The following is a 26,251-nucleotide window of genomic DNA, read 5'->3' on the forward strand; positions in this document are numbered from 1 at the left end:
ATTCAAAAAAAAAAAAAAAAAAAAAAGCGTAAGAGTTAAATCTGTGTAGTATACACACAAAATATACATAAGAAAATACATAAGAGTTAATGTGGATAGGCGATGGTGAAATTTCATTCCAAAAAAACAAGGAGATACAAGCATAGGCCTGGAGATAAAGCTCTATCCAGTCAGTTAAAAGAGAGGGTTATAAAGGGTCCCAACCCTAAAAGAGGAGAAGATTTCAAAACATTAGTTTGACTTAACCCTTTTCCCTCACTTAGTTCTTCTGTTTCTTCTAACTCTGGAAAGTTAGAATTTCAACAAAAAGCTGGTTTTTGTGTAACAGGTCTGACATGAGAGAGTTAATACCATGGATTGTGCTTAGAGGCATTCTTCCTATATGTTGCACCCATAATGGTACATTTTGTGTAGGAGGGATGTCGAGGGCCTTGATCATTTGTAGTGGCAATTTGCTCTTTACCTTTGGTTTATAGAGTGGCAATTTGCTCTTTACCTTTGGTTTATAGAGCTAGGAAGGCCTAGTTGAATGTGGGAAACACTCGCACTCTTTATTTAAAACCAATCGAGAAAAGATCACAAGACACTCTGTAGATACTACTGCACTCTGTGCTTTGTATTTTTTGGGATGAAAACCTAGGTAGGGTGGAGGGATATTTATAGTAGAGGCTAGACAATTTATTCCTAAAGTTTCTCAACCTTTTTCCTAAAATATTTAAATCATTTTCCTAAAATATTTAGATATCTTTATTCCAAAAATACCTAAATCATTTTTCGAAAATATCTAGGTATCTTTATTCCTAAAATACCTAAATCATTTTCCTAAAATACCTAAATCATTTTCCTAAAATAAATATACAATGGGCTCATACAATTATTGGGCTTGACCCTATTGCGCTAGTGATGATATTTTAACACTCCCCTCAGCACTCGGTCCTCATTCGATGCATCATTTTGAGCTGACAACGAAAGCTTTCATGTTAGCCCTTTTGTAAATAGGTTTGCCACTTGTTCATCCGTATTCTTCCTTCATCGCTTTCTGTCAAGTTGACTTTTTTATGCTTCTTCATATGTCTCTAGCTCATTAACTTCATCTTCTACCATAACTGCATTGGCATACTTAGGATTTGGCCTTCGGATTCTATTTGATCGCCTAAGTTGTTGATGTGTCGTTTCATTTGTATCAGATTCGCTTGATTGAGTCACTTCTTGCTCGTCAACATCAACGTCACTTGGATCTTCAGGCGCATCAACATTTGACTGAATGTGTGTAGTTTGCTCCCCCATCTTCTGTTGTAGAATTTCTTCAATGTTGTTTGAATCTGGTAAGTCTTTCTTCTCTGAGGATCACCATGAAGATGCTTCATCGAAAACTACATCTCTTGATGTATTGTATTTTCCACTTGTTAGATCACAACATTTCCACCCTTTTCTTTGATTGTCATATCCAACAAATGTACACTTGACTCCTTTCTTGTTAAATTTGCTACATAGATGGTTAGGCACAAGTACATAGCAAACACAACCAAATACTCTGAAGTAGCTAACCATAGGTTTCATGTCCCATAGTATCTCAAATAGTAAGACGAAACCTAGCCTTGGTTGGGGAAGCTTGTTGATCACATGGGCAGCAGTTCGCATCGTTTCAGCCCAAAATCTTCCTGGAACATTCTTTGCGTGTAATAACATGCATCGACAGATTTCTGCAAGGTGATGATTCCTTCTTTTTGCTACATTATTTTGTTGTGGCATGTTGGCACATGTAAATTGATGTCTGTAAATATTGATCGAACTCATTTGATGTGTATTCTCCGTCATTGTCTAAACGTAGGCAGCAAATCTTCACTCCTACTTCTCCTTCGATCATCCTCTTAAATTCTTGGAATTTTGAGAACGTGTTAGACTTCTCTTTCATAAAGAAAATCTGCTGATTGATGCTTGTTTGACTTGACCGACCACAGAGTGAATTAACTCTAATGGTTTCTTTGCTTTGAAATTTGACTCTTTGTATGGTAATTGATGAGCTTTACCATATTGACATCCAGCGCAAACGTCTGTTTTGACTTCAGGTTGAGGTAGAGACCTTTGAGCATGGATTTCTTCATAATCAGCTTCAACTTGTGATAGCCAACATGTCCCAATCTTGCATGTCATAGATCTGTTGTCTCATTCTTCCAGGTCTTGTCAACATAGGCAAACTCTGCAAATAGAACATAAACGGAATCCACTCTTCGTCCTTCCATTGTTGGCATTCCTGTTATCTTAATATCTTCATAGACTTTCACATCCTCTGACCCAAACATTATGTAGTGATACTATATCAGATTTATTGTCAGGCATGATTGTCGTATTACCGATCTGAGCAATTGACAACTATGTTATTTGTTGTACGTACCATACGACTTCCTTTGTACTCTTTCTTGTCTACAATTTTCTCTGAGCGCCAGTCATGTGATTTGAACATCCTGAATCAACGATCCAATCATTCTCATAATCGATATGCTCTCTCATCATCGCCATGAGTGCTAGCTCGTCTTCTTCTATGGCATATAGTACCTCCGCATCCCATTCCTCCTCCATCTCCATGTTGGAGGATGCCACATTGCTTTCAACAAACCTTTTCTTGGACCAACAATCTTTGGACATGTGGCCCTTCTTCCCACAATTGTAGTAAATACCTTCAAATCTTCCCTTGAGCTCTTGTTGTCGCTCTTCTTAGCTCTTCCCGATTGTACATTTCCTTGGTAGCTTTTTCCTCTGTCACCATTTTTGTATCCACATTTGGTAGACGACTTATTGTTACTCCAACTTTAACTTGTGTAGAGTGCTTCTTCTTTACGTGATTCTTCCCATTTGTTTAGTCATGGCTTCTTGGCTGACTAACAAATTTTCGAACACTAGAAGTGATGGTTGAGCAGGTCATCCTTGTACAGTAGAGCAATTGTCATGTCATGTTGTGAAATTGATAACAGCCGTCCTCTAGAAGTTGTAGCCTCATATCGTTCTTCTTTGAGAACATCACGAGCTTCTTTCGGCGTCTTATCATCCCAAATATGCTCTAACATCTCTTCTCCGATTGTGGTTTTAAAGGCAAACATTCGTTTGTCTGCTTTGATTCTCCATTTGTGCAAGGCGCCATTAGAATCCTCCTGTGGCAGCATAGTTTCACTCCCGCCAACGACCTCTCATGCATGTTGCCCACGTGTTGTAGTTGTTGTTGAGTTTCTTGATTCCTCCAACGATTTAAAAATCACCCATCGTGTTGGCAATACCTCAGTAATACCAAACAAGCCTTTTCAACACAAAACTTGCGGAGTCACGGACTACTCACGACACAAAGAAACTCACTCACTAATAATCTTAAGAAATCGTTTCTGATGTGGAAGATCAGACAGCACTGCAACCACAGAAGATACTAAGAATTCCAAGAGATTAGACAACCTACACCAATCTCGCTCTGATACCAGATTGTTGACAACTCTTTTGTGGGAAATACTCGCACTCTTTATTAAGACCAATCGATAAAAGATTACAAGACACTCTTAGAATACTACTGCACTATGTGCTTTGTATTTCTTGGGATGAAAACCTAGGTAGGGCGTAGGGCTATTTATAATAGAAGCTAGACAATTTATTCCTAAAGTTTCTCAACCTTTTTCCTAAAATATCTAAATCTTTTTCTAAAATATTTAGACATCTTTTATTCATAAAATATTTAGACATCTTTTATTCCTAAAATACCTCAGTCATTTTCCTAAAATAAATATACAATTGGCACATACAATTATTGGGTTTGACCATATTGGGCTAATAAAGAGTGCGAGTGTAGGTTAGTGTATCAGAGCGTGGTTAGTGTAGGTTCAGTAGTTTCTACAGAGTGTCTTGTAATCTCTTCTCGATTGGTGTTAATAAAAAGTGCAAGTGTTTCCCATAAAGAGTTGTGTTCAACAATCTGGTATCAAAGCGAGGTTAGTGTAGGTTGTTTTATCTCTTGGAATTCTTAGAATGCTTTGTGGTTGCAGCTCTGTCTGATCTTCCATATCAAAAACGATTTCTTAAGATTATTAGTGAGTGAGTTTCTTACTGTCGTGAGTAGTCTGTGACTCTACAAGTTTTGTGTCGAAAGAGCTTGTTTGGTATTACCTGAGGTATAGCCAACACGATGGGTGATTTCCAACTCGTTTGAGGAATAAAGAAACTCAACAACTACAACACGTGGGCAACATGCATGATGTTCTATTTACAAGAACATGACCTTTGGGAGATCATTGGCGGGAGTGAAACTACGCCGCCAAAGGAGGATTCTAATAGCGCCTTGCGCAAATGGAGAATCAAAGCAAGCAAAGCAATGTTTGCCTTGAAGACCACAATCAGAGAAGAGATGTTAGAGCACATTTGAAATGACAAGACACCGAAAGAAGCATAGGACACGTTCGTGATGTTCTCAAAGAAGAACAATACTAGGCTACAACTTCTGGAAAACGAGCTGTTATCAATTTCATAACGTGACATGACGATTGCTCAGTACTTCCACAAAGTCAAGTTGATTTGTCGAGAGATTACTGAACTAGACCCAAAGTCCGCCATTGAAGAAGCTCTAATGAAGAGGATCATTATCCACGGATTGCAATCAGAATATAGAAGCTTCGTTATTGTTGTACAAGGACGGCCCGCTCAACAATCACTCATAGAATTCAAAAATTTGTTAGCCAGCCAAGAAGTCATAGCTAAACAAATGGGAGGCATCACATTGAAAGGTGAAAAAGAAGCACTCTACACAAGTGAAATTCGGAGCAACAATAAGTCATCTACCAAACGTTGATACAAAAATGGTGACAAAAGAAGAAGCCATCAAGAAACTGCACAACCAGGGAGAGATCAGAAGAACAACAACAATAGCTCTCAAGTGAAGAGATTTGGAGGTATTTGCTACAATTGCGAGAATGGGAGACATCACATTGAAAATTTGTTAGTCAACCAAGAAGCCATGACTAAACAAATGGGAGGCATCACATTGAAGGGTGAAGAAGAAGCACTTAACAGAAGTGAAATTCGGAGCAACAATAAGTCGTCTACCAAACGTTGATACAAAAATGGTGACAAAAGAAGAAGTCATCAAGAAACTGCACAACCAGGGAGAGATCAGAAGAACTACAACAATAGCTCTCAAGTGAAGAGATTTGGAGGTATTTGGTACAATTGCTGGAAAAAGAGTCACATGTCCAGGGATTGTTGGTCCAGGAAAAAGTCTGTCGAAAGCAATGTGGCATCCTCCAACATGGAGATGGAGGAGGAATGGGATGAGAGGCAATATGTGTCATAGAAGATGACGTGCTACCGCTCGGCGATGATGGGAGAGCATATTGATTACGAGGAGGAATGGATCAATGATTCAGGATACTCAAACCACATGATTGACGATTAGAGTGGTGCAATGGAAGTAGGGTGGCCCTCAGAGAAGAAAGTATTACCAGGCTATGGAAGAATTTTTTCAATGTTGCCGAACTATACACATTTGCTTAAGTGCTGACGTGTCTAGAGATCCAAGTAGCATTAATGTTGGCGAGCAAGAAGTGACTCAATCAAGTGAACTCAGTGAAAAGGAAATGACACCTCAACAACTCAGATGGTCAGAAAGAATCCAAAAGCCAAATTCAAAGTATGTCAATACAGCTATTATTATAGAAGATGAAGTTAAAGAGCCAGAGACGTATGAAGAAGCATCACACAACATGGCTTAGCAGCAGGGAATGGAGGAAGAAATTATACCCTTGGAGCAGAATCAAACCTGGGAATTAGTACAAAGACCAGGAGATGTCATGGATATGAAGAATGTTTTATTGCATGGAGAGTTTGACCGGGAGATCTACATGAATCAACCAAATGGATTTGAAAATGGAGTTGGAGTCATTAGTCAGTACATGCAAAGTGCAAAAAAACTTCATTTGGATGCGGCTCGAAAGACGTTGAGATATGTAAAAGGTACAACCAATTATAATCGTTTGTACAAAAGAAGTGAAAACTGCAAGCTAGTTGGATACCGTGATGCTGACCATGCAGGATATCATGATATGTATGTGTTCAAACTTAGCTCGAGAACAATTTCTTGGTGTAGCAAAAAACAGCCAACAGTATCAATGTCAACTAGAGAAGCAGAGTACAGAGTAGCGAATGGAGCAGCTCAGGAAAGTACATGGCTAAAACTCTTGATGAATGATTGGCACCAGAAAATTGACTTTCCAAATACCACTTCATTGTGACAACCAATCTGCGATTCGGCTAGCAAAAAATACGGTGTTTCATGCTAGAACAAAGCATGTGGAGGTGCACTACCATTTCGTTAGAGAGAGTCTTAGAAGACATTGAGATGCAACAGATTAAGACAGATGACCAAGTGGCGGACTTGTTTACAAAAGAGCTTAATACTGGCAAACATGAGAGCTTTCGTCGTCAGCTCAACGTGGTGCAGCGAATGAGGACTAGTGCTGAGGGGGAGTGTTAAAATATCATCACTAGTCTAATAAAGTCAAATCCAATAACTGTATAAGCCAATAGTATATTTATTTTAGAAAAATGCTTTAGGTACTTAAGGAACAAAGATATCTAGATATTTTAGGAAAATAATTTAGGTATTTTAGGAATAAAGATATCTGAGTATTTTAAGAAGAAGATTTAGACATTTAAGAAAAAATGTTGAGAAATTTTAGGTAAATAAATTGTCTAGCCTCTGCTATAAATACTCCTCCGCCCTACCTAGGTTATCATCCCGAGAAATACAAAGTACAGCGTGCAGTAGTTTTCTACCGCGTGCAGTAGTTTTCTACCGCGTGCAGTAGTTTTCTACCGCGTGCAGTAGTTTTCTACCGCGTGCAGTCGTTTCCTACCGCGTGCAGTCGTTTCTACAACGTGCAGTCGTTTCTACAACGTGCAGTCGTTTCTACAGCGTGTCTTATAATCTATTCTCGATTGGTGTTAATAAAGAGTGCAAGTGTTTTCCACAAAGAGTTGTGTTCAACAATCGAGTGATGATATTTCAACCGGCCTCTCAAAGACAAAGACTTAGTAGATCTTAGTAGATTGAGATGACTTTTCGTTGGACCTTTTCTATATCACCTAATGGCTAGAAGTCTATAGATGAGGTTAGTAAAAGAATTCGGGGTGGATTGATCCCATTATTTCTTTTTTTTTTTTTGGGACCATGGCTTTCCTTTACTTGTGGAGGCCTAGCAATAATAGATAATAAAAATGAATATGCACTTTCTAGAAAACATGGAAGAAATGAAACCTAGAACAGAGTTAGCTGGCTACTGTTTCCACTTGTTTTGGAGCTTTTTCCCTCAACTCCCATTGATTTTACTTTGGTATATGTAGTTCATTTCCTAAGGGAAATGCACAAGTAATTATATGAGGGTCCCAAAAAAAAATAAGAAACAAATAAACAAAAGGCAACAAAGCCTTTGATTATGCAACATTTAAGTTAATAGCATTTGGCAATGCAACATATGAATGATGATTGACAAGGTGGGAATTTCAAATTATTTAAGCAAAAAAGAAAAAACCTTGGAAATGGATAGAAATGCATATAGAATGTAAAAACTAACAAACCTGTGGAAGGGGCAGCACAGACACCAAATCAATAATGAAATACCGCCGCAAGTATCTTTTAGCTATTTGTGCAGGATCAATCACAAGTTCACCTCTCCCGAACACCCGAGATGATGGAGCAATATAAGCTGTCCGGAATTGGAGAGCCATATGAATAAGATAGAAAACATCAATAACTGTTCGCAATGTTGTCACTGTAATTGCCAGCTTTCTATCGATGCCAAGACAGCTCGACTGTTGGTTAATGACAGGAACATAAAAGAATAGCGGGTCCACCGATATTGCTAAAAAACATGATATGACAAAAAGTTTATTCAAGAATAAGAGCAATTTGTCTTGAGGATCAAAGATTTTCTTCTTTGACTCTTTAAGATCCTCCGGAAATACAGCTCGAGATACTCCAAACTTGAGTGATCGACCAATTGATTTAAGTCCTTCAGACCCTTTTCTCATTCCTCTCTTAAAGGATCCAGATGGCTTATCATTTCCATGGACTGCACGGTTAAATCCATCTATATTCAAACCACATCTTCTCATCCCACTATCAGAAGGCGATGACAATCTAGAGTCCAAGTCATCCAACCTAGAAGTAAATAATCAGTACGAATAAGCACGTCAGATTTAAAGCTTAGATTGTAGTATCCAGAAAATGTATTCAATCATCACTATACTTTTCAAATGTTAATGAAAAGTTGGTTTCTTGGCTTAAAAAACTTACACACGAGCTGCATATAATAAAAAGGTGAAACTTAATTAGCATTATGAAGTAGCAGTGGAATTTTAACTCTAGAAGCCAAACTTGTTAATATGTTAAAATAGATTTTAAATAATTAAACAAATGAGAAGCTTAGTGCTTTAAATACTTTTCTAGATACGATATATGGTACTGATTTGACTCTATCATTGGGCTGCTTAAGTCCAATGTCAAGAAGTTTATATGAATAATATCAGATGAAATACATTCCCTTCTTAAAAAAAGTACATAAAAAGAAAAGATGAAAAAAAAAGATCACCAGTGAGAAAAATTGCCCCAAGAAAATAATAAACAAATCTTTTTTTTCAAATAAACGTTGCAAGTAAAGATGCTAAACGAGGAACCTATGTGCGAGGTAAATATCTAATCTCCACGTAAATGTAAATAATAAGATCAATAATTAAAATATAGAATGAAAGTTCATTTCAGAAAACCGAGCATTAAAACTATGAGAGTGTATGCAGCAATATGCAAATGGCTTAATTTGAATATTAGAAAAATGTAACTTCAATTTCAATGAATAAAGTTTAAGTGCTAATAAGGAAAACAATAATACTCAAAAGAAAATAAGATTTTTCATAAAACCTTTTCCATATCTGATGATTTAAATGATTCATAAATCTAAAGGAATATTCCCTGATTTCAAATCATAGTTTATAACACTTCTCAAGTACCATGGTTTCAAAGAATACATAATTCAAGGAAAAGAGAGGGGGGCTCTTGCAATGTGATTTCCTCGTCTTAGCTTAACTAGCCAACATACCGATTATCAACTTATTCAATACCGATAACTTCCACGTTCAATCCCCCTTCCCAATTCCCAGTTCCCACCAACATAAGATTAATAATAATATTTTTTTAAAAAAAATATTAAGAAGAATACAAACTCATCTGGATTAGAATGAGGACCATAAAAAAAGTTCTCAAATGTTAGTCTAGCATAGTCTACAATTAGGGCATATTGACAACTGTGATCGTGGTTATAACCAACTCTACCTCATTCAGGTACTTTGAAGACTTGGATGTCTACATTCACGGCATGTAGGTACACAACACAGTAAGCTAAAAATACTATATACCGGGGCATCTTATACCATGTTATTAACAGGCTTATAGAAGAAACAGTTACCTATTGATCTTACAAGTTGTATACGAACATCATACATTATATAGCTATGACAGGGTTAAATTTCAAACTTGTAGATTTATTAAATGGTTCAAAAGTTACACATGACTGCAGGGAATACACTGTTAACCATCTTCATCACCTAGGGGAGATAATAAAATAGAACAAAATAAGAACCACTTTACCTCACGAATTTTTCGCGCTGACCACCCATCAGTTGTGACTTGTAACCACAATCAAACATTTTCTATAAGCATCTGAATTCATACAGAAAAACATGTTAAGTTAGATATTGTTCACATTAGCCACTAATGTAATAAACAATCACTGTCTACTGGCTACTGGAGAAGCCCAGCAACCATACTTTGAACAAAAGGAATAGGAAACAACAATTTTCAAAAACTTGTATGTTGAGGTACAGGTTATCAAAAGATGATCAACACACTAAAGTGAAGAACAAGATTGGAAATTAATCACATATACCATACGAGTTTAGCACGTTAGAACACCAATGGGGATAATAAAGTATCTACATATATAATTTGATGTTGATCAACAATTTCCTAAGCGCTCCATACTCAAACCGGTCTGCTTCCAAATTGCACTTCAATTTTCTAGTTACAACCCATTAGATCGATAAATTCTGCAGGCTAGAAGATGAAACACTACCATACCGATCAATTCCTTCGGACTTTTTTTTATCAAACATAAAAACCAAAGAACTAAGATCTTAACCGTGGGACTCTCAACGCACCCTGTGAGAGAAATCTCTTCGAAAATCGAACTCCAAGGCTTCCTCAAAATTGCAATTGATACTCTAAATAAGAAGCAACAAAATCAACCCACTCCACATAAACTAAAACCTCAAAAACACCATTACTTCCCTTCCTTCAATCTATTCAAGGCCCATACACAATTCCGGATCCTCCCAATGTCATCCGATGCTATTCTAACAGCCAATTACACAAAAGTCATGCACGTCAAGCAAGCAAAAACAAAACCCCCCACTTCCAAACTCCAGCATCCAATCCATACAACAGATAGGCTCGAAAGAAATCAAAAAACAATCGATCAATCCCGTAACTTAGATTGGATTGCAAGTGTGCGTGTGCGTGTTCTTAAGATAGTCAACGAAAAAGACTAACCACAACGGGAAATCGTCAGCTCAGTCCATGGCGCACAGAGAGAGACAGAAACAGAGAGAAATTAAATCAAAACAACCCAGTGGAAGATAGAATTGAAAATGGATTCTCAGGCGGATACAAGAAACCCACGATACTAAATCTTCGGAAAACGCTCGAACGCGTAGAGCGGAGGAAAAACGGAGGAGGACTAACAAGCATCAACAAGCGCCTCTTTTGACGCCGTCGACGATCATTGACATCTTTTCGAGTGCATAATTACTATATTACCCCTCCACGTCTGACAGTCTGACAGTTTTCTTTTTTTTTTTCTTTTTTCTTTTTTCTTTTTTCTTTTTTCTTTTTCTTGAAGATGCGTAAATAAATATGTTGAAATTTTCAAACAAATATTAAATAAATAAACTGTACAACTTTTTTGAACTTATTTTATTTAATTGTGGAGATCACGACAAAAATAATTTTTTTCCCGTTACCTAAGTAAAATTGATGACAAAAAATTATGTTCACCGTCTCCTCTCACCGTGTTCCACCCGCTCACTTTTTCTTTTTAACGAAGGACTCGGTGCAATTCTCATACATCGAGAAGTAGGGGTGTACTTGGTCCGGGTTGAGTTGAAGGATTTTTTTTTTTTTTTTTATCACACCTAAAAGTTTGCGGGTTTGTCTGTCAAAAAAAAATTTAAGTTTTATTTATCCACAATTTAGGTGTTCTTAGAGAGGCCGAGGTACCACTTTGGCAAATTTATTAATACATAAAAAATTTTAATATATTAATATATTTTTATTTGGCTCGGAGGTCAACTCGAAGGTTTTATCTACTAACCCGAAACCGAACCAATTCAGTTCGGGTTCAAAAAAATGAACCCAACATTACCCAAAATGCTAATTCAACTGGGTTGGTCCGAGTTGTCGGGTTAAATGTACCTGTTCAAAGCGGGTCCCTGACCTTACAAGTTAAATGAACAACTCTTCTCTACCTGTTCAACATGGGTTCTTGACCTTACGAGTTAAATGAACAACTCTTCTCTATTCGTTCAAAGTGGGTCCCTGACCTTACGAGTTAAATGGACATCTCTTCTCTACCCGTTTAAAGTAGGTCCTTAACCTTACGAGTTAAACAAACATTTCTTCTATATCCGTTTAAAGTGGGTCCCTGACCTTACGAGTTAAACAAACATTTCTTCTATATCCGTTTAAAGTGGGTCCCTGACCTTACGAGTTAAACGAACATATCTTCTCTACCCGTTTGAAGTGGGTCCTTGACCTTACGAGTTAAATGAACTTCTCATATCTACCCGTTCAAAGTGAGTCCCTGACCTTACAAGTTAAACATACATCTCTTCTCTACCCGTTAAAAGTGAGTCTCTGACCTTACGAGTTGAATGAATCTCTTTTCTACTCGTAAGAGTAGGTCCCTAATCTTACAAGTTAAACAAACATCTCTTTTCTACCCGTTTAAAGTGGGTCTTTGACCTTACGACTTAAACGAACATCTCTCCTCTACTTGTTTAAAGTGGATCCCTGACCTTACGAGCTAAATGAACATCTCTTCTCTACTTGTTCAAAGCGGGTCCCTAACCTTACAAGTTAAACGAACAACTCTTCTCTAATCGTTCAAAATGGGTTCCTGACCTTACGAGTTAAATGAGCAACTCTTCTCTACCCGTTTAAAGTGGGTCACTGACCTTACAAGTTAAACGGATATCTCTTCTCTACTCGTTTAAAGCGAGTCCCTGACCTTACGAGTTAAACGAACATCTCATATCTACCCATTCAAAGTGAGTCCCTGACCTTACGAGTTAAACATACATCTCTTCTCTACCCATTCAAAGTGGCTCCCTGACCTTATGAGTTGAATGAATATCTCTTTTCTACTCATTCAGAGTGGGTCCCTAATCTTACGATTTAAAACGAACATCTCTTCTCTACCCGTTCAAAGTAGGTCCCTAACCTTACGACTTAAACGAACATCTCTTCTCTACCCATTTAAAGTGGGTCCCTGACCTTACGAGTTAAATGAACATCTCTTCTTTACCTGTTCAAAGCGGGTCCTAGACCTTAAAGGTTAAACGAACAGCTCTTCTCTACCCGTTCAAAATGGGTCCCTAACCTTATGGAGTTAAATAAACAACTCTTCTCCATCCGTTCAACATGGGTCTCTAACCTTATGAATTAAATGAACATCTTTTCTCAATCCGTTCAAAGTGGGTCCCAAGTCCTGAAAATCCACTATTCCTTTCCCTCTAGAGGCTAAGGTCTAAAGGAGTCCAAGTAGATATTTTGAACTTCAAATGCAAAATATAGAATTTAACAAATTCATAATTGATTACGCACAAATAAACTTGGCCGACCGACCGACCAATCATAGGAATTTCTCCATATTTAGTTTTACACGCAATGGATACAAATTCCTCCGGGAGAATGATATATATACACACACACATATATATATATATAGTTTCAGGAACCATTGACAACGCCAGCGAGAGAGACTGAAAAGGAAAGCTGTACTGCGAGGAGTCGTTGCAACGTCGTCTCATCCAAAACTTCAAGGGTACGCATTAATTTCCTCTTTTGGGCAATACATTTTTCTATTGTTTCTTCTATTTGCTCTAGTATTTGTTCTATTCGAGAGATCGTATGTGTTTTTGAGGGATTTGATCTGATCGGTCGGTTGATTCTTCCTGATAGCCTGTAACGTTTTGGGAAAGGTATGTGAGGGATTCCTCGAAGAGAATCTCATGTTTTAGTGGCTTTTTCTTGATAAAATTTGGGGGAATTTGGCGGTCGGTGTTGGGAGCTCGATTGCCGTTTGAGAAAATGGGCTGTTGTGATTTTTTTTTGAACGGATTGTTGAAAATTTGTTTGGATTTAGAGGATTGAAGTAGGTTTTTGATGGCTCCTCGTGCATGCTATGTTTTATGCCTTTTCAATTTTTTGGTTTCTTCGAGACGGGGAGATTTTTAGTTTTCTTTTTGACGAACTGCAAAGATTGCATTAGATTGCATTTGTGTATAGAGTTTTCTGTTTCATGGATGTAGATCACAAACGAAGATTTTAAGAATTTTCGTTTGGTTTTCAATTTTGGATATTTATCGGTAGGTTAAGGGATTTTAGAGATTTTTGTAGCAATAATTTAAGCCACTTTCAATGATAAAAGAAAGGATGATGTGTTTTCTCTTACCTTTTAGCTTCTAGATTTTCTAGATTCGGGTCGCCGAAGTTTTGGATTTCGCTCATATACTTTATTCTGCTTGCCATGAAAATGATAATCATTTGCAACGTATTCCATGTTGTATGTTCTGTTGCCATGAATTTCCTCCTGGTATAGAATGCTGCAGTTGTTGTTGTTTTTAAATGAGAGACAAAACTTTTGCTCAAAGGGTACGAAACTCATAACAAATGATGAACTTTAAAATGTAACAAAAACTAATACATCAAATTGAATTAGGAGAATTAGTATCGAACTGCTCATAGAACTTGGATTATACTTTTGAAACCTCTAGACTCCATAGGAAATGTTGAAAATAAATCTCGAAGAGAGCATTGGAAGATAAAATTCACACATTTTCAAGAGGGATGTATATAGAAATGAGAAATGCTTAAAAACTTCTTGAACTTCCACAAAAGATTCGATTTTCTCCAAAAATGAAGGGTTAATGCTGCAGTTGTTATTTTGACATTTTTCTTAACTGAACTTCTTCTGATTTTTCAAGAGTTTTGTGTTTCCAGGGATTCTCTTTAGTATCTGTCTCGATTTTGTTCGGTTGCAAAGATGAGTGACAATTTGATGGATAAAGTTAGTGCCTTGGGTGAACGCCTAAAGATTAGTGGGACAGAGATGAGCCGGAAGATGAGTGCAGGTGTCAGCTCTATGAGTTTCAAAATGAAGGAACTCTTTCAAGGTCCTAACCCGGACGATAAACTTGTTGAAGATGCCACATCAGAGACACTGGAAGAGCCGGATTGGGCCCTGAATCTTGAAATCTGTGACATGGTTAATTCTGAAAAAATCAACAGCATAGACTTGATTCGCGGGATTAAAAAACGAATAATGGTAAAAAGCCCCAGGATCCAGTATTTGGCATTGGTGCTGCTTGAAACGTGTGTTAAAAATTGTGAGAAGTGTTTCTCCGAGGTGGCAGCGGAGAGAGTTCTTGATGAGATGGTGAAGCTAATTGATGATCCGCAAACTGTTGTCAATAATCGAAACAAAGCTTTAATGTTGATTGAAGCATGGGGGGAATCAACTGGTGAACTTCGCTATTTGCCTGTTTATGAAGAAACGTACAAGGTATCCACATATTTCACTACTCTCTTTCTTTGCTAAATATCTGGAATTTGGTTATGAAAAATATATAGGGCTTTGGCATAATCTAAGTGGATTTATTAGTTCTGAAGGCATTTTTTTTCTCCTTTCTTTCTTCTTGAAAGGAAACTTTCATCAATTGGCGTTGAAATTTTCTAAGTTTACTTATGGAATGATAGATACTAAGCATATATTTACTGTCACAATATTGTTTAAGAAACTCGAGTCAAATTGTGGTAACTTGGCAACAAACTATGTTTAACGCTTGGACATAAGAAGTATGCGGGACAAGCTTATCTTGGGAGGAAAGGCTTGATTTAATTAAAAGGGAAGTAGCTTCATGGTGTGTTCTTTTCAAATGTTTTTATAATTACTCTCATGCTGATGTATGCTTGTTGTATTTCCTTCAAATGTATTTCGGATTGAGTAGGGACGGTTTTAGTGTTAGTATTAAGGTTGGTCTGATTTTGTCTGGATTTGAATTTCTTTTGTTTTTGGGTACAGATGAAGTATGTAGGACAATAGAAAAGATTGCATTATGCTATGAACTTATTATATAGAAAGCTTATAGACTGTTTCCAAAGCAACCATAATTAAATAAATTGAAATGGGAAACTGAGAATTGTGTGTAAATTTTTATTCAACAATTCGAAATTGCCAGGGTTTCTAATCTCATGCTCCAGTATAGAGTTCCAGTCCCCGAAACAAAATTCATCTGGTTATTCCCTTGAACGAATAGATATGGCAACCACTTCTTTGTCGTGTATCGTCAATAGAGGGTATTTTAGCATATGTCATCTTAATCGACTTGAAGTGGTTTGACTGACTGCACAAATAGGATTCTCGTGCTTCGTAAATAAAAGTTGTGCATGTGGAGTGGTTTGGCTACTGCACAAACCAGGAAGCTAGTACTTATTAACTATACTTTTTGAGGAAAGTCCATTGAGTAGTGTTGAGGGGGATCTTGCAAAATATATAAAGCTTCTGGAACTTTTTTGTAACTATTCTCCAAATGCAATTTCTCTTAGTTGGAGGCTTTCTTGTAATTCCTTCATTTGGTTGAGTTGCTCAAGTATAACGATCATTTGAACGTAAAATTCTAGGTTAAAAGTATCGTTAATTTCTTAAGTATAAATATTTGTTTTGGTAGATCAAACGGTGAAGCTAAGTTTAAAGGCAGTGCCTCTTCTTGTGTACAATGTGCGCAATACTGTTTAGGGCAGATAATGAGAACAAGATATCTATGGTCTTCTATAAGATCTGGAACTTGAAGTCTAACCATATCCCAGTCCATTGGAAGGGATTTGAGGTAAATGCCGCGAAAATTTTCCCAGCACCTTTTATTGGGAACCTTTAGATAGATCAAATTGATTTATGATGTTTTTGATACGAATGCTTGTCGTTCTCTGCTGAGAAGCGTAGGATAGAAGGAGATGAATGGTTTGTAAAGCTCAATCTATTCTTATACACCATCAAGGAGCAAGCCTTAGATCCTAGTATATGTGGGTCCATCTTTGGAGGAATTCCTTACAAATTCACCCAGTTGCACCCGACGAAGAAACGCTCACTCCCTTGTTCAAGTGGCAACATCCACATCATTCTCCTTTTCTTTAGAAAAATCCCCCTCCCAAGTGGACCAAGGTGACATGAACATGTGGCCTTCCTCTCTGATATCAAATACCAGTTATAAATGAGACGTCCCCTGGATCCTAATGAATAAATGAACAAAAGTTGACATGAACGTGTGGCCTTCCTCTAAGACTCCTGCAATTCGCAAAGAACTCTCTTGCCTATAAACAAACCTTCCTCATCATAAACTCCAAAAATAACCCTCTTTCCTTTAAGCACACCCATCAGACATAACTCCATTGATTTGCTATAATTCGTGTTTTTAGTCCTTTGAAGTGGATTACTAAGTGCAAGAACTTGATTGTGTCCTTTCAGTACTGCTGATTTGTAAGCTTATCTTGTCAAATTGCATGTAGTTGCCCCGTAAACAGGATAGCACGAACTGTAACTTATGTCGGACAGATTGAGCTTACAGTTTTTTGCTTGGGCAATCCTTGGTCTCGTGTTAGGAAAATCTTTTGTATGTTATTTGTTATCCCTTAGTTATGGCGCCTTAACGGATGCTGGATAAGGCAACCCATTGCTCTGTTTGACGTGTTGTATTGTGAATCAGGTTTTTAATGATCTGTTCTCGAATGCTTAATTTGTTTTCTTTTGAAATCTGCGCGATTATTTAATTTGTATTCTCTCTGCAGAATTAAGATTGTTTCCACATGCTAAAAGGCAGTTTCTTTACACAAGGAAATTCTTGTTCTAATGGTTCAAGGGAGAAAGTTTCTAGATATGTTAATTTTCAGTTAAAAGACGTATTAATTGTCATATTCATAGCCTTTTAAAGTAATAATTTCCAAGATCTTTGATGTTCAATCATCAATCAGCAATAGTTTAGCATTTAAACTTAACCATCCGTTTCGAATCTTTTATGCCCCATAGGTCATAGCTAATAATATGGAAACACGAACCATCTGTCGTGCTAGAGAAGTTGGAGAGTAACAATTTGGAAATTATTTTGCTAGTTTTTCTTTTAGATGCTTTCCCTGTGGATTGAGAGAAAACTTTATTAGTTATTACAGTTACTTATGTTTGCATTTATCAGAGTTTAAAATCAAGAGGCATTCGATTCCCTGGTCGGGACAACGAGAGTCTTGCACCCATTTTCACTCCTCCTCGCACAATTTCTGCTACGGAGACAGAAGCCAGTCATATCGAACAGTTTCATCACGATATTCCCGTGCAAACCTTTACAGCTGAAGAAACAAAGGAAGCATTTGACGTCGCAAGGAACAGCATTGAGCTTCTCTCAACAGTGTTATCCTCATCACCCGCTCAGGATACTTCAGAGGTAATGCATCTCTTTCATAGTGTTCTGAGTTTTCTTTCTCTCTTACTCAATGTGCATATGCTTTAAACTTTTCAATATATGATACAATTGGATGCTTGGAACTATTCATGGTCTGGCATCGAAAACTCGGGTGAACTATCGCTTCTGATCTGAAACACGACCATTTTCATGGTTATATCCTAATATTTGGATTTATTTAAGATGGTACTCAACTGCTGTGAGATCCTACTGAGATCCTACGTCGGTTGGGGAGGAGAACGAAACACCCCTTATAAGGGTGTGGAAACCTCTCCCTTGTAGATGCGTTTTAAAAACCTTGAGGGGAAGCCCGAAAGGAAAAATCCAAAGAGGACAATATCTGCTAGCAGTGGACATGGACCGTTACAACTACCATTTGTATAACCAATATTACCAATTTACTCCCCCCTTCTCCCTGAACTTTGAACCTTGCAACTCTTCAACTTTTATTGAGGCTCATGCTTATGAAGGTATTGGTTACTGTGTCTGAAAATTGAAGTTGGTCAGAACTATAATATTAGGCTCCTTCAAAATCTGAATTGGAACTCGACTATCCTGCAATGAGAATCATCGTGAAAACGTTGTGTCCGATAATATTCCCTTTCTGGGTTCCTTTTGGTATTCATGACCATGAGAATTAGGGAATGTTCGTTGTCTTTTGATTATCAGATTTGCAAGAAATTTTGTTAAATCGGACTTGGGAGACTTGGACTCCTTATTTTTGCTTTGATGCTTAAGTTTCCTAAAAAAAAATGGCTATGACCCATGGGATTCTCCTTATGTTGCTCGTGGAAGGTTTTATCGTAATCCATGATCTCGAGACATCATAAAACCTGTTAGATGTTCAAGCTGATGATTTTTCGATTCAATCATGAACAATGGAACGAACCTGAATGAGACTACGTTTGATTCTTTCCTTATGCAGGATGATCTGACCAGGACACTCGTACTACAATGTCGTCAATCACGATCGGCCATCCAAAGAATTATCGAGACCGCTGAAGACAACGAGGCCCTCCTTTTCGAGGCATTGAATGTGAATGACGAAATTCAGAAAGTCCTTTCCAAGTACGAAGATCTGAAGAAGCCCTCAACGAATTCTCCACGTGAACAAGAACCTGCCATGATACCCATTGCTGGGGAACCTGATGAATCTCCGAGTCACGCCAAGGAAGAAGATGCTCTGGTCAGAAAAGCGGCCACTTCCGGCAGCCGGTCTGGCGGCGGAAGCAGTGATGAGATGATGGATGATCTTGATGAGATGATATTTGGGAAGAAAGGTGGAAGTGCATCTGATCGGGGACAGGAACCGAAGAAGCCAGATTCATCAAAAGACAATGATCTGATTTCCTTTTGATTTTGAGCTTTTGGTTTGAACTGATTGATGATAATCACACTCTCAATTTAGAAAGATTTATTTGATGTTAAAAGATCTTTATGTAACTTTACATGTTTAGCTGCATTTTATAAACGTCTACACTAACTAATGCACATTTTCTATTATGAACTTCCAAGTGTTCAAAATATTACCTAAATTCAATTCATGGGCTAAGAAATTCTTGTTCGATTGTTCGGAAAGAGTTCATTAGTTTATTTCTATTTATTTGAATGGTCCGATGGGAGGAAGGACAGATAATAGGCATAACACCGCTCATTTGGGAGGAAGAATGGGTAATAGACATAAAACTACTCATTCAGATTCTATATACGATCTTTCCATTCCTTATCCTACTAAGTGGGTCTCTATTTGCATAATTCTTTCCATTCGATCTTCCCATTCCTTATCTAGTGGGTCTCTCTTTGCCTACTTTATTTTCGTATATCGCTTGCTTGCTTCGGTAGAAATTTCTCGATCTTTTGATTAACCTATGTTAATATGTATCTTTATTTAAGTTATATTTTTTATTTAATTTATTTTAATAAAGAGCAAATGTATTCATTTGATTCACACGGTAAATATCATTGAAAAAGGTTAATTAGTTTCAATTACTTATATTTATTTAAGATATTTGTATATAATATTGATTAAGTTAAAATTCATTAATATTTCAAGAATTTTGAAGCAAGAATTAAGCAAGCTAACCATGTCAGAAGGGATACACGAAAATATCAAAACACAAAGTGCCCAAATCCAAAATTCGAGGCCTGATCGAAGTTCTTAACTTAGATCGTTACAACCATTTATAGCCTTGAAAAACTATTAATAGGGAGGAAAATATGTTTATGGTAATACTTTGTTCATGTGCTCCAATATTTCCATGCATCTCGTGTCATGGTCTTACTTCACTTCTAAATCCTCAAATAAAAAGGTAGGAGTAACTTACACTATTCTCAAGATTACTCTCATTTAAAAGTAGTCTCGGTTCATTCATGTACCCCTCCTTTATTTGAGTGTCAATAAACTAGCGAGGAAGAGGAATTAAACTAGCAAAAATAATAATATCAAAAACCTCAAATACACAAAAAGAGAGGAGAGGCCAAAGAAATCAACAATCCAACAAACTAAAGGATAACATTACACCTACCGAGTGCATACACTTAAAATAAGTTAAGCATATAGCAAAAGGGTGGTCATAGGGGACAAACAAACACAAGCACAACATTTCACCAGTTAATACATCTACCCAACGCCATGGCCTCCCAAACTTTGTACTGTGCAAACAGCACTCGTTTGCTAAGCGTTTTGGCGATGGGTTTGACATTTAGTTTCTTGAGGTTGGTACACGACTGTGTGGCTTAGCTCTTATTTAATAAGCGTTTTGACGATCGATTTGACGTTGAGTTTCTTGAGGTCGGTATATGACTGTCCACAGCCAACAAACATAACTGGTGCTCCAGATATGTAAACCATGGACAATGCTGCTCCAACCTGTAAGTTGTCAAGTAACCACGATGCATTAGATTACCCGAAAAATGATCGATGGAGCTCTCCTAATAACTAGGAATGTGCTAAATTTATCTACCTTGTCGTCTATTGTATCGAATTTTGTGAGCAAGATACCATCGATCAGTCTAGGATTGGGTGAAGTAGAGAGGTCAGCTAGTTTCTGCAGTAACGAAGAACACGAGCAAGCAAGCATTAGAGCTCATCTAAACAACTCATAGGTAAACAAACTTATAGCTGATCCATGGATAGAGACACGAAACCTGATTGAACTTTGAAAGTTGATCGACAGCATCATTCCCAACGAGGGCCTCCCCAACGAACAAGACTAGATCTGGACTGTTAAGGTTGATAAGCTTTGAAAGAGCTCTCATGAGTGGTTCATTATCCTGAGAGTTGCAACATGTTTGGATATGAATAACGAGGAACTAATTTTGAAACTAAGAATACAATCACTTCTATTTTTGTTCTTTTGTATTTAATTTAGGAAATGATATGAAATATTAATGAAATATTACGACAGACGAAGCTCTCTCTTTATCATCTCGTGCTAGATGCAACAAAGGATGAGTCCTTTTTCCTTCTCGCAAACCACTGGACCGCCGGGAGCCCAAAGGAGCAAGAGATTCACAATCACTTCAATTTTGGATAAATAAGAAAAGGTTACAAACCTGCATTCTCCCAGCTGTGTCAACAAGAACGACCTCAGATCCATTGCGAGATGCCTCTTGGATTGCTTCTTTAGCCACAATTGCAGGATCTTTCTCGTAGCCCTTCTCGAATATAGGGATCTGAAAATGATCGAGGATAAATATAGGCGACGAGTTCTGATAAACAATTTCATGGTTAATCAAATAATCATCATATACCTGAAGTCTACGAGCATGAGTTCTAAGCTGCTCAACAGCTCCAGATCTAAATGTATCACAAGCGGCCATCATGACACTAACTTTATGCTGAAGAAGCCAATAAGCCACCTGTACACAAAAGTTTACGCATTTATCTCTCGAATCAAAAGATAGGTCGAATGGAACGAACTTCAGCAGGAGGTGGCCTGACCTTGGCAAGATTAGTAGATTTTCCAACTCCGTTGACACCAACAAAAACGACCACATAAGGCTTCTTTTGTTCTTGTGCAGTATGCACATCCCTCAGAATGTCAATGGAGCGTCTTGGAGTCAGAATACGGACGAGCGCTTCTTCCATTGCGTTCTGCAATGAGAAATTAAAGCAAAGTTTTCGATCACTAACAAAATTTAATTATAAATGAAGTAGGTGAGGATAAAGAATGGAGTATGACTAAGTAGCTATTCGAAGTACCTGCACCGTTGACGAAATCCTGGTGAAAGAAGCTAGCTTTTTTCCCTCGAGACTAGCTGCTACCGATTCACAAAGTTTCTCAGCTATTTCCTCAGCCTAAAATCCAACGAGCAAATATCTTGTAAATTTGCAGCCAACAGTTAATAATAAGGGATGATAAGATAATTATGGTGCAAAAACATACCACATTCTTCGTCATAAGCCTGTCCTTGAGAGCCTTCAAAGCTGGTTCCAGATCTGCCTTATCCAAACTTGCCTTGCCTGAAATACTGGGAACATAAAAGCACCAAAAATAAAAAGAAATTTAGATTAATAATCCCAAATTAAAGTAACATGCCAAGGTAATCACAAAATAAGTCATGTCATAAAGAACAGATGAAATTTCTGGTTGTCAATTTATGATAGTTTCGATACAAACTAATAAGATACACTCCTCAGGCCCCACTTGTACCTCTAAAATTCCAAATAATCCATACCATAAGTCTATTTTGTAATCAAGATTGCAAAAGAGTTTCAATACGATATGACTCCCTTTTGTTACTAAAAGACAGTATCAAAGACCTGTTGGTACACTCAGAAACGCAAGGGACGAGTTTTATACTCGACTACAAAATGCAAATGTGATCATCCTGCTCAAACGTATGAAAGTGCGCAGATAACAAATGTATTTAAAGCTTAATGTTTTCACACTGGAGAGCGAAGGAGAGGAGATTAGTACCATTTTGAACACATACCAAAAATAAAGAAATCTGAAATATGGGGTAAATAAAGTGGAAACAAAAATGGTGGACAAAAAAAATGTCAAATTGATGTGTTAGAGAATTTAAAGGTCGGATAACATGATTGACCTACTGCATAAACCCAAGCTCAAGAAACTAGAGAGGGTAAAAGTTTACCATAATCCCTAACTTTTTTTCTTTTTTTTTACGTTGTTAATAAACCGGTCACCGAAGATGAGGTTATGAATGTAGAACATGCATGAACCCAAGCTCAAGAAACTAAAGAGTGTAAGTTTACCATAATCCATGACTTTTTCTTTTTCTTTTTCTTTTTACATTGTTAGTAAACCGGTCACCGTAGATGAGGTTATGAATGTAGAACATGCATGAAATAAAGAAGTTTACCTCTGGAACATAGATGAAAACCATCCTTTCTTCTTCGCATCGGGCTTACTACCCTGGCTACCTTCCTCATCTTCTTCATCCTCACTGTCACTACTAAAGACCTCTTCTTTGTCCATCATACTTTGGCCCTGGTCTGCTGCCAAAACCTCAATGTTGTTCTCCCCATTCTCACCCACAGGATCTGTGAAGTCCAATTTTGCCTCAACAGGTTTTTCGTCCCAAACTCTATTCTTCTTTGTTACCTTTTTCTTTGACTCTTCCTTGGAGCCCTTGTTAACAACAGTTTCAGTTTTCTTTCCACCTTTAGACCTAAGCTTCTGAAGTTTATTTACATCAAAAGCCCCAACATTGGAACTTGCATTTTCTTTTCCATTAACAACAGCGGTTAGTTTAGATTCTATAACACGATTGCCATTGGAGTAACCATTCTCCAACTGATGACTTTTTGTACGTTCAGAATCGCCACCATCTGCCAAACCACTGTTGCTTTTCTTGTTTTCTCCAAATCCAGTTTTTTGATCCTGCCCTTGCTTCCTGGCATTGTTCACTGGCTTCACCGCCACCTGCTTTGACCTTTTCAACTCACTAGCACGAGCCTCAGCCTCCATTCTAAGTTGCCTAAAAGTTTCATCAAAATCATCATAGACCATCCGCTTTGGATCATAAATCTCAGAAAACCCCTGCTTCACCATTGCAAGCAAATCATCCACATACAATAAATGAAGGATCCGTTGATACACCGCAACAAATACAAGGCCAAGTTCATTGTGGAAGGTCCACTTGAGGGTGTAAGCAGCACCTGGAGCATCATAATTATAAGATGCAGCACCCGATCGCTCCTCTAAGAGACAGGATCTGATTAAAGTGTCAATAGGAGACCCTTTAAGTGCATTTCCAAGCTCCTTACAAGTCCATAGAATTAAACCACCCCTAGTGAATATCAACAACTGCTCTAACATCTTGATCTACTTCAAATACCCTGCAAATAAATATCACCATGTTAATAATTTAATGAAACTTCCTTCAATTGACATATCAAGATTCTACTGACAATCTAGAAATACAATGGATTCTGGTATAATTATTGGTTCCGGAAGTTAAACTGTAATTCATCCAACAACTCACAATTTGCTTCAATCAATTCTCCAAATCACAACAATAAAAGACGCATGATGTACAATATTATTACAAGAGAAGAACTTCTATTTTATAGGAAACAAGGAACTTTCACTTTAACGGACCAACAAACAACCTAAAGACCAAAGGGTCAATAAATCTTTCCAACCAGCCTGATCATCTCCCAGAAGACTAACGATACTGGCTTTTCTCCACGAGGATAGAAAGTATGTAATTTGTGTGAAGCAAACTCATGTGTTCCTTACTTTCCGATCCTAATGAAACCATTCCAATACTGAATTTATCTTAAAACCTTTGAGTTATGTGGAATGTTAACAAGACAATCTAAAGAGTCAGCCAACCGAAGAAAAATGTTGTGTCCTAAAGCAAGAAAATTTTGGTAGAACTGCTTCCTTTTTCCCCCATTTAAAAAAAAAAATTAAAAGAACAGATTTTTTTTTTATCAAAGCTTCCCTTGCGAACTGGACATGAGCTTAAGGCTACAAATTTCCAAGACTTTCAAAAATCAATGTAGCATGGTGGATGTGGTGACTGAAGGAGGAGGCACGCTAGTTCAATGGCAATTGGGGATATGAGGACTGCTGTTACATCAAGAAAAGGGAACTCTGACGAGGGAAGAGCTTCATCGTGATTCTCTAAGATTTCACAGAAAAATTCTAAGGTTCCTAACTTCTAATTCCCAAAATCTCTATCCAACCAAAACGATTGTCCGAAATCATAGAGTTTCTTTCTATATAAAATTAATGATGTAATCGAAGACGAAAACAGCTAGAAGCTCAAGAACACCTAAAGAAGGAGGGAAATTGAACATAGAAACAAAAAATAGTAAAGGAAAAACTTTATCAAATCGCGACATTTAAAAAACTGACCAAGTCCTCATTTTCATCACCGATTACTTCCCGCTCAAACTCCCCAAAATTTTACAGGCAAACAAACATACAAATCTAAAATCACATAGATTTCCGAACACGCAAATAACGATCGAATCGAGGAAGAAATCGTCCAGAAACAAATTCCGAAAGCCAATAAAAAACTCCACGACCGATAATATATAAATTACAGAGACTTAATTTCAATCTAGGTGATGGATCAAACGAAATAACAATAGATCGTAACGATTCCAATCAAAAAGTGAAATACATGAAATTCATCAATCGGAAAAAACGAGAAGCGATTAAACAAACCTGGAACGCTGCCCTTTCACGACAATCTGAATGAAAAAACAAAGAAAAAAAAAATCTAAGGGAAATATTTAAAAGGAGGAAGAAAGTTTTCTACAAGAAGAGGAAGAACAATGGAATGAAAGTCCAAGTTTGTCTCCGCGTTTTATTTGATCCATAAAATTGAAAGAAAAAATAAATAAATAATAATTAAAATTAAAAAAATACCGCACGCCAGCTCAGCCAACGGCGCTAATACTAACGGAAAATGTGACGGCGGAGCTTCCTAAGTACTTGGGTCTGCACGTGCGAACGAGTGCACCCCTTCGACGTTTTCTAACGTCGTTCACACGGTTTGTTCGTGTGAACAAAAGGGGAATTTTGGATCTAACAATAATTAAATATATATATTTATTTATTTAGTAATTTATCTATAAAAAGAAATACTCATATTCTTCAAAATAATAATAATAATAATTAAGTTTTTAATTTTTTAAAAAATAATAATAATAAATTTAAGATTATTCCTGTAATCTTTAACCGTATGTGGTTGACATATATGAGTATCGTGTTTAAATAAGAACCTAAAGAGTTTATAGTATATAGATAAAGTTGAGTGTTTTTTCTTGATAATATTATTGATACGACCTACTTTGTAATTGTTACCAATGATTTAATCAAAATCATTTATACGGAGACATGTGAGTAGGTTTTTTTTTTTTTTTTTTTTTTAAACATTTGTATAAGACTGAACCACGAAA

At 37.1% G+C, this 26,251-nt stretch overlaps 3 protein-coding genes across 6 annotated transcripts in view; 1 reads left to right on the forward strand and 2 right to left on the reverse strand.

Annotated features, from left to right (window-relative positions):
* Positions 1–10,836, reverse strand: part of LOC111444231 (probable cyclic nucleotide-gated ion channel 5) — a 23,345-nt gene extending 12,509 nt beyond the window's left edge. The window contains exons 1-3 of the mRNA XM_023082244.1: positions 10,631–10,836; positions 9,671–9,742; positions 7,606–8,188 (exon numbers count right to left, since the gene is read on the reverse strand). Of these exons, the coding sequence (XP_022938012.1) occupies positions 7,606–8,188; positions 9,671–9,729 (642 nt within the window). The 5' untranslated portion in view covers positions 9,730–9,742; positions 10,631–10,836. The remainder of the gene's footprint in view (positions 1–7,605; positions 8,189–9,670; positions 9,743–10,630) is intronic.
* A 2,228-nt stretch (positions 10,837–13,064) lies between these two features.
* On the forward strand, positions 13,065–19,383 carry LOC111444233 (TOM1-like protein 1). 3 transcript variants are annotated; one of them, XM_023082248.1, is made up of 4 exons: positions 13,065–13,181; positions 14,360–14,921; positions 17,602–17,847; positions 18,791–19,383. In XM_023082248.1, exons 2-4 carry the CDS (start codon positions 14,403–14,405, stop codon positions 19,220–19,222), a joined length of 1,197 nt encoding a protein of 398 aa, XP_022938016.1. In that variant the 5' UTR covers positions 13,065–13,181; positions 14,360–14,402; the 3' UTR covers positions 19,223–19,383. The 3 variants fall into 3 exon arrangements, with proteins under 3 accessions (XP_022938016.1, XP_022938017.1, XP_022938019.1); XM_023082249.1 differs by lacking the exon at positions 13,065–13,181 and adding an exon at positions 13,203–13,338; XM_023082251.1 differs by lacking the exon at positions 13,065–13,181 and adding an exon at positions 13,390–14,011.
* A 957-nt stretch (positions 19,384–20,340) lies between these two features.
* LOC111444158 (signal recognition particle receptor subunit alpha-like) lies at positions 20,341–25,648 on the reverse strand. Of its 2 annotated transcripts, XM_023082139.1 has the most exons (10): positions 25,515–25,648; positions 23,194–24,172; positions 22,254–22,338; positions 22,070–22,165; positions 21,809–21,961; positions 21,619–21,726; positions 21,421–21,540; positions 21,013–21,138; positions 20,829–20,912; positions 20,609–20,734 (listed from the first exon to the last, which is right to left on the reverse strand). In XM_023082139.1, the coding sequence occupies exons 2-10, from the start codon at positions 24,150–24,152 to the stop codon at positions 20,609–20,611; spliced, it is 1,857 nt and encodes a 618-aa protein (XP_022937907.1). In that variant the 5' UTR covers positions 24,153–24,172; positions 25,515–25,648. The 2 variants fall into 2 exon arrangements, with proteins under 2 accessions (XP_022937908.1, XP_022937907.1); XM_023082140.1 differs by lacking the exon at positions 25,515–25,648 and having other exon boundaries at positions 20,341–20,734; positions 23,194–24,152.
* Positions 25,649–26,251: the final 603 nt, after the last annotated feature.

The sequence above is a fragment of the Cucurbita moschata genome, unplaced genomic scaffold, assembly GCF_002738365.1.
Source record: "Cucurbita moschata cultivar Rifu unplaced genomic scaffold, Cmos_1.0 Cmo_Scf00006, whole genome shotgun sequence".
NCBI classification, from domain to species: domain Eukaryota; kingdom Viridiplantae; phylum Streptophyta; class Magnoliopsida; order Cucurbitales; family Cucurbitaceae; genus Cucurbita; species Cucurbita moschata.

What these genes read in the sequence shown, in the direction of transcription:
- LOC111444158 (XM_023082140.1), bottom strand. Translation starts at nt 24,152, where the DNA reads ATGTTAGAGCAGTTGTTGATATTCACTAGGGGTGGTTTAATTCTATGG. An exon ending in CTCATGCTCGTAGACTTCAG is followed by an intron (nt 21,541 to 21,618) that starts GTATATGATGAT and finishes GATCATTTTCAG; the next exon opens with ATCCCTATATTCGAGAAGGG. An exon ending in ACACAGCTGGGAGAATGCAG is followed by an intron (nt 21,139 to 21,420) that starts GTTTGTAACCTT and finishes TGCAACTCTCAG; the next exon opens with GATAATGAACCACTCATGAG.
- LOC111444233 (XM_023082248.1), top strand. Translation starts at nt 14,403, where the DNA reads ATGAGTGACAATTTGATGGATAAAGTTAGTGCCTTGGGTGAACGCCTA. An exon ending in TTTATGAAGAAACGTACAAG is followed by an intron (nt 14,922 to 17,601) that starts GTATCCACATAT and finishes TGCATTTATCAG; the next exon opens with AGTTTAAAATCAAGAGGCAT. An exon ending in CCGCTCAGGATACTTCAGAG is followed by an intron (nt 17,848 to 18,790) that starts GTAATGCATCTC and finishes TTCCTTATGCAG; the next exon opens with GATGATCTGACCAGGACACT.